General features: G+C 36.1%; 1 protein-coding gene across 1 annotated transcript in view; it reads left to right on the plus strand.

Annotated features, from left to right (window-relative positions):
- The first annotated feature begins 2940 nt into the window (after positions 1-2940).
- Positions 2941-12932, plus strand: part of LOC106874664 (autophagy-related protein 101) — a 23259-nt gene continuing 13267 nt past the window's right edge. The window contains exons 1-4 of the mRNA XM_014922461.2: positions 2941-3074; positions 6799-6835; positions 8187-8227; positions 11082-11162. Of these exons, the coding sequence (XP_014777947.1) occupies positions 3042-3074; positions 6799-6835; positions 8187-8227; positions 11082-11162 (192 nt within the window). The 5' untranslated portion in view covers positions 2941-3041. The remainder of the gene's footprint in view (positions 3075-6798; positions 6836-8186; positions 8228-11081; positions 11163-12932) is intronic.

Genomic DNA, 12932 nt, shown 5'->3' on the forward strand with positions numbered 1-12932 from the left:
TGGATAAATTAGAAAAAATTCCAAATTTATAACAGGTATGTTTACTGTGGAAAAATAATGGATGTTTACATAGCAGAAAAGTTGAAATTTTGTTTTTCCAACAGAATCTCTCAATTGAACTAATTTAATGTGTTTTGGTGCAGCCAAATAAATAATTTGGAAGAAATTTGATATTAAGATCTTTTGAAATGAGAAGGTGGAGAGCTGGCAGAATGGTTAGTTTACTGAGCAAAATTCTTAGCAGCATCTTGTCTGTCTTTATGTTCAGAGTTTAAATTCTGCCAAGACCAACTTTGCCTTTCAACCTTTTGGTGTCTATAAAATAGGTATCAACTGAGTGCTGGAGTTGATGTAATTGACCTACTCCATTCCCCGAACTTGATGGCGTTGTACCAAAATTTGAAACCAATATTATTCAGAATGAGGCAAAATTGTAGATTTTCGCATAAATGAAATTGAAGATGATCAGTTCTATCTAACAGCTGCAGAATCTCTTAAGAGAAATATTTTAGCATACTTGAACTCTACAAAGTGAAAATAAATCTATAAAGATTTTGCATTCTAAAAAATACAGAATCTTTTAACCCTTCATCACCATATTTTTATGATATATTTTGTTAATAATAATATAATGATAATTATATAGTTTGCTAATTGTAACAATTAATTTTGAAAATAATCATGAATTTGGAGAGATTTAATAAAATAGCTAACATTTTCATTCTTGAACTGATGTTTAGGGCAGCAAGCTGGCAGAATCAAAATGCTTACTGATATTTCTTCAAACTCTTCATATTCTGAGTTCAAATTCTACAAAGGCCTTCTTTACCTTTCATCCCTCCAGAGTTAACAAATAAAAGTACTGTACCTCAAAAATTACTGGCCTTCTGCCTAACTTAGAAATCACTATTCAATTAGTGTTCAGAACATAATTTAGCAAAAGGATTTTAAACACATTTTTGGAGGAAGATTTTAATTTAGATATGAAAATTTTCATATAATAGGTTTTGTTGCAGAAAAGGATCACAAAGCAGATTTTGTATTTTCTTAACATCTGAACATGAATATGAACAGATGCTTTGTAAGCATGCGTGTATGTATGAATGTATGTATGTGTGCTGTGTGTGAGTATCAATGAATCTATCTGTCCGTCTTCTGTCTGTCTGTCTATTTAACTATCTCTACAGGCAGACAGACAGGCAGACAGACATACAGACTGACAGACAGATAGATAGATACTCACACACAAATACACACAACAGCTTTCCAAACAGTTTCTCTCCACCAAATTTCATTAATAAGGCAATAACCAGCCTAAAACTATGACAGAAGACATTTTGCCCGAAGGGCTGCATAGAGAATTGAAACAGAACCACATGGTTGCAAAGCAAACAACCACACTGACATGCTTGGAAACAGAAAATTGTTTATAGACTCAACTCATCAAGTGTTTCCCACTATATGACCATATTATAGGGCATTGCCCAATGAGCTTGCAAAAGATGAATTGTGGATGAGGACCTTTACTGCAGTCTAGTTATTGAGAAAAGGCATTCCACTGAGGCAGATAACAAAACCAGGGCTTTAGGGATGGATTGCTCTTTCTCATGTTTGTAAATGTTTGACACACAATAAACAATGGTTCAATAAATCACTGTTTATTGTTATTTTAACTATAGCTTAACTAAAGCTATGTATTATTTATTCTCATTGCTTATACAATGAGGTAGCCATTAAACAAAGAAGCCTGTATGGTGAGATGGGGGATTCATTTAACCTGATGAAAACAGCAACCGAATCTCCTTCAAGTTATATTTGAATATCTTAAAAGAGAGAACATGTATAATGTTGTCATAGAGAATCTGCATCTGGAAAGAAAAAGGCAACATGAAATAAAATTAATGGCCACAGTTGGAATCTCTTTAAACATAGGTCTGCTTGTTTATGTCTGACCTGGGACAAAACAGTGACAACAATATGCCTTGTGTTATTTGTTCCAACACTCTGCCCTCTAAGTTCAAATCCAGCTGGGGTCAACTTTGCCCTTCCTATACAATCCACTCAGTAAGATGGTTGGTATTAAGAAGGGCATCCAGTTGTAAAAACTCTTCCAAAACAGACAGTGAAGCCTGGTGCAGTCTTCTGCCTAGCCAGTCCCTGAGAAACTGTCCAACCCATGCCAGCATGGAAAATGGATGTTAAATGATGATGAGGAGGATAATGGTGATATATGTGTATCTGACTGACCAAAATAAAAATTAGTACTGGGGTCGATTTGTCCGCCTTAGCCCTTCAGAGTGGTGCCTCAGCATGGCCGCAATGACTGAAACAAGTAAAAGGTGAAGGATGAAAGATATAGTCGTCCTCCAGTAGCAGACGATAAATGTAAACGCCTGATAGACTAGCAAATAATAACTAAGACAAAAAAAAATGATCTATTGCATTGGGTGTATCCTAACTTTCTATTTTTATTGAATTACTTCAAAGCTTTTTTAAAATTCATTGAAACTTTAGTATTAAATATTTAAACGATGGTCTATTTTATATTATATAACGATCTCTCATACTTACTAATATAATGTATTTCTTAGTTTCGTAAAAGAAGTAGTTTTATTCAATACCATTCAGGAAATGACCCTTAAAAACAATTGTAAATAATTATTCTCGTTTATTTTTAAGCAGAATATATTACTTTTAGAATTTTGTTTTAACGACTTTACTTCTCTATTATTATATTATTTTACGGACTTTGTAGCAATTTGCAGAAGTGAACTGTCTGTATACATTTCAACATTCTCATATGTTCAATTATTTACGAGAAATGAAATGATTACAAAATTGAAAATTCATACAATAATTTTATATTTAAAATAATATCGTAATTTTTTCCAAAATATGTTTTATGTATAAAGTTACAAAAAAAAAATATTAAACTAAAAATAACATTTTCTTCGTACCTACTGTTTACTGTTGTCATCTCATAATGGCTACGTCGTGAGTGACTAATTAAGCAACATTCTCTCACGTATTATCTGCTGTCCATGATGAATGCACGGGCACAGGTACTAGAATTGGTAAGTCAATAATGTCCTATCCATAAACATCGTAGTTTTTCTTTTTTTCTCGCATTTATTTCAGTCATCTCTAAATGTTTCTATTTATTATGTCTTCCAATTCTGATGACCAGTTTTTGTTCCCAGTGTGAGTCATTCCAATATTAGTTGTATTACCTACCACTGCGAATAATGACGAGATTGGTTTCTTTTATTATCTTCTTCGAGTATATGGGACCTGGACATAGAACAATGAATTATCTAAAACCATTGCTGTGTGTAGGTAAAACAACCCTAACCCTAAACACCTATTCTGGAGGAAAAGTGTTTAAAATTTTCTTAGCGTTACTACACTGTTTTGTTTTTTTCATTATTATTATTTCGACACAGTGTATCGAAGACTATATCATTTAATCTCTTTTACTTGTTTCAGTCATTTGACTGTGGCCATGCTGGAGCACCGCCTTTTAGTCGAGCAAATCGGCCCCCAGGACTTATTCTTTGTAAGCCTAGTACTTATTATATCGGTCCTTTTTTGCCGAACCGCTAAGTTACGGTCACATAAACACACCAGCATCGTTTGCCAAGCATTGTTGGGAGACAAACACAGACACACAAACATACACACACGCATACATATATATATATATATACATATATACGACAGGCTTCTTTCAGTTTCTGTCTACCAAAATCTACTCACAAGGCTTTGGTCGGCCCGAGGCTATAGTAGAAGACACTTGCCCAAGGTGTCACGCAGTGTGACTGAACCCGGAACCATGTGGTTCGTAAGCAAGCTTCTTACCACACAGCCACTCAAACTTTTTTTTTTTTAATGTGACCTATAAGAGATTTCGCAACGATTTCTGGCAGATCGAGCGACCACAGTGATTTCGTATTGTTCGGAAAATAGCATGTGTATTGATTAGAGAGATCGGACTGTGCTTATTGAACTGAATGACTCTAGTTTGCAGGGACTGATAGTGTTTAAAACTGTCAGTGATAAAAACGATCGATTTATAGTTTAAAATATCATTACATTTTTATTTTAATTTATCTCATAATCTCTACAAAAACACGAGGCTCTCGTGTTGACCAGTTTCTTGTATAATTTTGGGCATCACTGTATATTGAGTGTTACCACTAACACTTTTCATAGTACTATTTAGTACAGGGTTTTTCAAACTGTGGTCCGCGGACCACAGGGGGTCCGCAAGGACAAGACAGGGGGTCCGTGCAGAGCCAAGCAAGCACATCCTTCTCACTAAGTATGTATTAAAAAAATCCTGTGTGTATAATTGACAATAAACCTATTTGTTAAATACTGTTAAATAAATAAATGTAAAAATATATGTTTTTTTAAGCAAATATGTATAAATTTCATAAGCGTTTATAAGGGGGTCCCTAAGGTAAAGCCTGAAATATAAAGGGGTCCGCAAGTCAAAAAGTTTGAAAACCCCTGATTTAGTACATATTAAACAAAACTTCATCGTTAATACTGAAGGCTATTAAAAAAAATAGGGAATGTTACAAGCATTGATACCACATTAGTTAATTTGTAATGCTGCCGGGCTACACACCCTAATTCCTAGAATCTTTGTTGTTGTTTAGCCCCGAGTCAGCTTTGATCCAGTAGACCCATGATCAATGGCATTCCAACGATGACATGTCATTTTTGTCATTGGTTCAATGAATTCAGGACTGCATTATAAAACGGCAATGTGTGATATGAAGGTGAGTTGGCTGCTGTTTCTAGCAAGTCGAGTAACCACGTAGAGGCTTCCTCACTGGTTCAAGCAGCAAGAAATTTATTTTCGTGATACTGACCGTCCCTCTTTAGACTTTTGTGTGATGAACTGTCTATAGACACAAGTGTAGTGGGGTACTCGAAAAAGTTTCAAAAATATACTGAAAGACATCCTAATTTGTGTCACATTGATCCTGATGGCACCTGTGCCCAACGTCGCCTTTCTGGCACTTGTGCCCAGCGTCGCCTTTCTGGCACTTGTGCCCATGGCATGTGTAAGGACTTTCGAGCGAGATCGTTGCCAGTGCCCCTGGACTGGCTCTTGTGCGGGTGGCACGTAAAATACACCATTTTGAGCGTGGCCATTGCCAGTACCGCCTGACTGGCCTTCATGCCGGTGTCACGTAAAAGCAGCCACTACACTCTCAGAGTGGTTGGCATTAGGAAGGGCATCCAGCTGTAGAAACTCTGCCAAATCAGATTGGAGCCTGGTGTAGCCATCTGGTTTCACGTGGACGTTAAACGATGATGATGGTGATGCCAACAATAGTCTCTGGCCAGGACAGATGTCATCTCACAGGCCATCAGACCATCATCCTCTTCAAGAATTCTTGCACAACTGATGTAGGGAGAAGAGAACAAGTTTATTTTAATTGCAGAAGCTTAGTAAACTAGTCAAACTCTTACTTAGTGTAGTTGTAGAACATACTTGCTCTTGTATATGTCACCTGATTCACTAGCATGCTTGATGAAGTCAATTCTTTTTGTCCAATACCTAAACAACTTTTTCCATATTGGCAGAGTTTTTAGAGAATAGACCAAACTGCTTTGTGTTATTAGTTGGTGTGAAAATCTAGATTAAGCCCTGAGCTTCTGAAATGTTGCTAGGCATTCACAGTTTTCTATTGGTTGGACAATGTAGCCATTGATATTTCAACCTATTCATTCTATGGAGGATTGTTGATAGGCAAGAGCACATTCTTGGAGAAATTCCCGACATCAGTGAAAATCAACCGAATGACCTATTTTGGAGGACTTCCAGCTTGAGGATTATTTATAGCAAGTGAGTTGACCCACATTCTGAAAGTGGCAAGAAGCTGGCAGAATCATCAGCAAGATGTTTAGTGGCGTTTCTTTTGGCTCTTAACATTCTGAGTTCAAATTTTACTAAAGTCAACTTTGCTTTTCATCCTTTGGGGTACCTCTTCAGTACTGGGGTCAATGTAATTGGCTAAACCCAAACCCCTAAAAAAAAAATTACTGGCTTTGTGCCAAAAGTTGAAGCTGTTACTCTTACTGTTATTAAGCTGGTGAGCTGACAGAATTGTTAGCACACTGGGCAAAATACTTAGCATTTTGTCCATCTTACATTCTGAGTTCACCTTCTGCTGGGGTCAACTTTACCTTTCATCCTTTCAGGGATTGAGAAAATAAGTACCAGGCGCAGGAGTGGCTGTGTGGTAAGTAGCTTGCTTACCAACCACATGGTTCCGGGTTCAGTCCCACTGCCTGGCACCGTGGGCAAGTGTCTTCTGCTATAGCCTCGGGCCAACCAAAGCCTTGTGAGTGGATTTGGTAGACGGAAACTGAAAGAAGCCCGTCGTATATATGTAAATGTATATATATATATATATGTGTGTGTCTGTGTTTGTCCCCCCAACATCACTTGACAACCGATGCTGGTGTGTTTACGTCCCTGTAACTTAGCAGTTCGGCAAAAAGAGCCCGAGAGTGTAAGTACCAGGCTTAACAAAAGAATAAGTCCTGGGGTCGATTTGCTCGACTAAAGGCGGTGCTCCAGCATGGCCACAGTCGAATGACTGAAACAAGTAAGAGTAGTTGAGCACTGGGGTCGATGTAACTGACATACTCCCTCCCCCGAAATTGCTGGTCTTGTGCCAAAATTTGAAACCATTATTATTATTATTACTATCTCAAGTTTCATTTCATTATTAATGTATTTTTCAATATTTTCTCCTTTATTTTTTAATATTTCAGAAAGTTGAGGGTCGTCAGATAGAAGAAGCTGTTGCCAGTAAGTACATTCATCATTCAGAGCACATTAGTGGTTTTATATTGTGTTTGTTAGCCCCAGTTCACTCCTTATCAAACAGTTCTATAAACAAAGACATTCCATCTAGTTTTTTTGATAGATAACTAAAACTACACATTAGCCAATGTCTTCCTCTCTTTTTTAAGATGGCAGGGTATGATTGAGGTGAGATTTGGCTAGTGTTTCTAATAGTATCTCATTTAAAGTGCCAAACTTAATGTTGCAGGGATGATATGTGTGATTGTATATGGGTGTGTGTGTGTGTATGGTTGGTTTGAAATTGTACTAAAAAACAAGACAGAGACAGGTGAGGGACAACTAGCAAGGTGTATTATTAGCTTCACTCTCAGAACAAACAGAGGAGTCTTTGATGCTTCAAGCATTTGCTCTTCTATAGAAAGGAATGAGGAAAGAAAAAAAGTATTTGGATCAATGGATGCACATATTGTGTATGTATATATCATCATCATCATCATCATCATCGTTTAACGTCCGCTTTCCATGCTAATATATATATATAGAAGGTTTAGATTTAGATTCAAGATTGAATATGGTACTTATGTTTAGGCACCAGAATATAGTATGGTATGGTATTATACAAAAACCATTCTAAAAAACTAGGTGATCAAAAAATCAAAATAAGCAACACGGATTTCAAAGATGATTGCAGTACGCACGTTTCATGCTACTCCATTTATTTAAGTAATGCGAGCATTACATTAAATGCAATATGTAGAGCAATCTTCAGCTGCAGGAAAATGCAGAAAATGACAATAGAATAGACATATTATAATTGTGGCAACATTTCAAATCCAAGTGGGAGGAAGAATACATAAAAATCCATCTTGACATAGCCAAGTCTATCAGGCTAGCCTGATAGTCTTGGCTATTGTGTATTTCAGTCATCAATGTGTATTGTCTGAAGATGTACATATTGGCAAGTAAGCTGATAAACCTGTGCTTTCAAACAGAAATATCTTCATCATTATTGTTTAACATCCGTTTTCTGTGCTGGCATGGGTTGGATGGTTTGACAGGAGCTGGCCAGTCAGAGAACTGCACCAGTCTCCAATCGTTTCTGTTTTGGCATGGTTTCTACATTTGGATGCTGTTCCTAACATGAACCACATTACTGAGTATACTGGATGCTTTTTAGATGGCACCAGCATGGAAGGTGTTTATAAGCTACATGATCTCAGATCAGGTCACTTGCTATGCAAGTACCTTTCCGTAATTTAAGAAATTTGTTCACAAACAATTATAATACAGAACATTGAATTATGTTTATATTGATATTTAGCATATTTTGATAATGTGTTATATTTTCTTGCAGGTATTTTTCATGCTTTACTTTTCCATAGAACATTAGGAAAGGTAAGTATTTTCTTTTATTTATGATCAATGAATTTTCTTTCTCTTTTAAAATAATATATCATCATCAGCAAAAAAAAAATGAAGAGAAAAATGCTGTTTTTCATTCTTTGCATTAATATAAGTGATGCATTATTGAAGTTAGAAAATAAATTATTAATTATTGTTGATACAAAAGAAAATTATATAAATGCTTTGTTTTCTTGATTTTTTTTTTTTCATTAAAATAATATCATCTACAAGAAAAATGTGTTTCTTTTTCATTCCTTGCATTAATTAATATCAATGAAGTATTAAAGTTAGAAAATGGGTTATTAATTATTGTCGATAAAAAGGCAAAATAAAGAAACACTTTGCTTTCTTGATTTTTTTATTTCCAGTTTCAAGATATAATTACCCATTATTTGTCTGTTATAAAATGAAATTCATATCTTGCATTATATAATATGTATGTGTGTGTGTGTGTGTGTGTGTATGTACATATATGTGTTTGTGTGTATATATATATATATATCTGTAAAAATATGTGACACTTATTCAGTAGCCATGATAAAACTCAGAGTTTCGGATGCCGGGGTGGGAACCCACGCCAACATCTCTTCAGTCATCCGGCCATTGAAAATTCCTGTGAAAAATGAAGAGATGTTGGCGTGGGTTCCCACCCCGGCATCCGAAACTCTGAGTTTTATCATGGCTACCGAACAAGTGTCACATATTTTTACAGATAAATTCCTCTATTTACATAATATCGAGGTCTCTTTCTTTCTTTTGTTGTCCTTTCTATCAATATATATATATATATCAAAATGGTGAACCTCATGAAGGCAATGACAGAGGATCAAGATATGTGGTGTATTGCTGTACTGAAGAAGACCTACTCATCACAACAAAATCGACATCCTAAAACCAAGGTGCAATGTAAAAAGCATTGGTGTGAGGTTTGGTGCCACATAAAATGCACTGGTGATGGTGCCACATAAAAAGCACCCAGTACATTCTGTAAAGTGGTTGGTGTTAAGAAGGGCGACCAGCCATAGAAAACAAGCTAAAACAGATTATGGAATCTGGTGTGGCCCCTGGCCTTCCCAGTTCTTGTCAATCCATCCAACCCATGCCAGCATGAAAAACAGACATTAAATGTTGATGCTTCTGTGTCATTGCATGATATGGTCATGCTCTACTTAAACAGACCTGCTGACCTGCAAGATTTAGAAGTGATCAGTAATAGAGAAATACTAATGAAGCTAATTATAAATATCAACAAAAGTGTGGAGGGAAAGTACCTTGGAGGGGGAGTACTGCAAACAAAATGCGCAATTGCTGACTCTCTTAGAGGCTCAAGTGAAGTCAACAATGGAAGTAGGCATATTATTGTGGCACTCTGTCAGTTACGACAACGAGGGTTCCAGTTGGCTGAGCACTCCACAGACACGTGTACCCTTAATGTAGTTCATGGGGAGATTAAGCATGACACAGAGTGTGACAAGGCTGACCCTTTGAATTACAGGTACAACAGAAACAGGAAGAAAGAGTGAGAGAAAGTTGTGGTGAAAGAGTACAGCAGGGTTCGCTACCACCCTCTGCAGGAGCCTCGTGGAGCTTTAGGTGTTTTCGCTCAATAAACACTCACAACACCCGGTCTGGGAATCAAAACCGCGATCCTACAACCATGAGTCCACTGCCCTAACCACTGGGCCATTGTGCCTCCACAGGCATATTATAGTATATACATATATAGTATAGTTTAATAAAATTTTGCAGAAAACACCCTCCATCTGATAGAAAATACCACTTGTGCCATTAAAGTGTGAAAGATATCACCCACAACTGCAACACCTGACAGTCATTCAAGCAATACACTGGAACCATAGTTTATCCACACCTTTAAAAGTAAGGAATACTAGTGAAACATTCCAATAAAAGCAACATTCTGGTTCAGACACAATAGACCTGATATTGTTCTGTGAGACAGAGAAGAAAAGTCTAGCACTAGTGTAGAGATCAGTTGACCAGGTGAATGTGAATGTCTTGTCTAAGGATATGGGAAAAGAGAATATCTATGGTGAACTAATACAGGATTTATAACTCTTGTATCAATGCCATATAGATTCTCGTTTGTACCTAGTATTGTAGGTGCATTAAGTTATGTGACAACAGGTTTACTCAAAGCCTGAGAATGCTAAGGTTCTTCAAGAAAGAACAAAGTAAATGGACTTATTTCCTTAACATCCAGTTGGTTAGTAGTATAGTGAAAATTTGTAAGACATTCCAAATATTCTTCATTTGAGTTTCTTGGAATGATTATACACAATGTTGATGATGAGGATGGATCACATGTGTACATATATATGGCATACACACATACATAAAGAGGTGTCTCTCACACACATTTTGTACTAAAAAGATGTGCACCCATTACTTGAACGATAGTATATGCATACTAACTTACCTATTTACAAATCCATGGGACTCTTCTAGACTTAGACAAAAAAGCCTTGTCATTTTGTTAGTGATTGGCTTGAATTCTATGAAGAAGACTTAAATAAATATCAAAGAAAAATACACACACACATGTTAGAGTTAGTTATGTGCCCTTCATAGTTGTGAAACTGAATCTAGAATTGGTGAACATTTGGTCAGTTGTCCAACTCTGTATTAGTTCATAACCCCCATGTGATGGTACATGAGGGCCTAGAATTTAATGTTATATTTGTGTAGTCTCTTTTCCAGTTTATTAAGATTTAGAGATTGTTCCTTTTTCTTAAAGTTTAAAGAAATGTCTTATTAATCTTCTCTCTGATTCATGCATTGAAAATCATGAACTCAAAATTAAAGTGTTTGTCTGTTTTATTTTCAGTTTACATGGCGAGAGGATGGATATTCAATTGGTACTGTTGGTATGACAGATATAGATTGTGATTTCATTGACTTTACATATGTAAGTAGTATTGTATTGTTTTCAAGTGTATCATCATCATTGTCATCATCGTCATCATTACCTTCCCTGCTTTTCTATACTTGTAATAGTTAGAAAGGCCTTCTCTTTCTCAGTGTCTCATCATTTGTTGTGATTCTTTGTCATCTCATTTGTTAGCTTCAGACTCTTGAGATCAGCTTCCACCACTTATTTCCAGGTCTTCCTTAGGTCAGCCCAAGCCTTGTGAATGAAACTGGGTTGGCGGAGCGTTTGTTGTCCATTGACTGAACTGTCTTTATAATTCATAGGTCTAGCCTTGTCACACTGTGCTATGCTGATTCTACCTTAGAATTACATTAAGAGTACAAGTTTCTGTGGAATATTCAGCCAGTTACACTAAAATTCAGAAAGTAAGTAGTTCCATAAATTGTAAGACAGAAACATCATTGAAATTGATAATGGGTATGTTAATTCATTTATATATGTTTATATATAGTTGTATAAATATGGGGATCTTTCACCTGTGTAACAAGTGATTCCAGAGCAATGAATATAAATGTTCTGAGAGCTGTTTCTTGAAGTCAAGGATGGAGGCTCTAGCTAAATGGATGCACATAGTGTACAGAGTGGAAAAGCCAGTAGCCATTGCCAGTCAGACATTTAATATGAAAAACAAATATCATTCAATAATCAGGTGAGTGCTCAGGTGGACAGAGTTTGGAATTCTAAGAATTAAGGTATCTGGATGGCTTCGAAGATTGCAAACATTAGAAAAACTTATCCATTGGAAAAGTAAATTGACTCAAGATGATTGGTCTTTGCTGATCAAGATAGGGAATCGAAACCCAATTTGTTAAAATTTTGGCTTGCTTTCTTATAATTTTTGCACACACTTACAGAGTAAGGATTGAAAAGACTCATGATACTGAAGAATTTTCAAGAGTTGACTACTTTGGATGCATTTGGTATCAAAGTGTAGAAGAATTATTAATGGCAAATTAAAACTCATGTATTGTGAGCACAACAAAGGAAAATTTTCAATTTGACCACCTCATCAGCTAAAGTGACTCTACAGTAGTAGAAAGAAATTAACATTAGCTTGCTTGGCATTCTTTTGATTAACCAGTGTGGATGTAAATAGACAGAAAGGGTAGAATTCAGAACAGTGAAGAACGAAACTTCCGGTGCTCTGCTGCCCCATATAATTCCTACAACAATAACATTATGTGCTTGTAAATATAAAATCTGTGTTTTGGAGTAGTTTGTAAAGTGTCAGTGTTGTTATAGGGGAAAGAAACCAAAAAGTTTATGAGATTGGTATAAATTTTTTAATGGTAGTGCAACAGTTACACTGTCCTCCTCCTCTTCTTTCTCTTGTTACATTGTCACATTCATTCTTTTGGCAATGCAACAACTTTTAAATGTGCTCTTTTTAAACTTGCCAAATATTCACTCCCTACTGCCTTTCCACTATTTAAAACTACTGACTCACTCAACTGCCTGACTGTTTATCACAATTCTTCACACCCAAACACTTACATTTACCAACAACAGCTTTTTTTTTTTTTTTTGCAGTATTTTATTTCTGAACCCAACACTCCCACCCCCACCCATTCTGACCCATCCTTCTTTTGCAAAAATATTTCCAACTTCTTTTTTTTCTTGCTTCAGTCATTAGACTGGCCATACTGAAGTACCACTTGAAGAATTTCTTATTTCTTTATTGCCCACAAGGAGCTAAACATAGAGGGGACAATCAAGGACAGACAAAGAGATTAAGTCGATTACATC

Source organism: Octopus bimaculoides, chromosome 15, assembly GCF_001194135.2.
Source record: "Octopus bimaculoides isolate UCB-OBI-ISO-001 chromosome 15, ASM119413v2, whole genome shotgun sequence".
Taxonomy (NCBI): domain Eukaryota; kingdom Metazoa; phylum Mollusca; class Cephalopoda; order Octopoda; family Octopodidae; genus Octopus; species Octopus bimaculoides.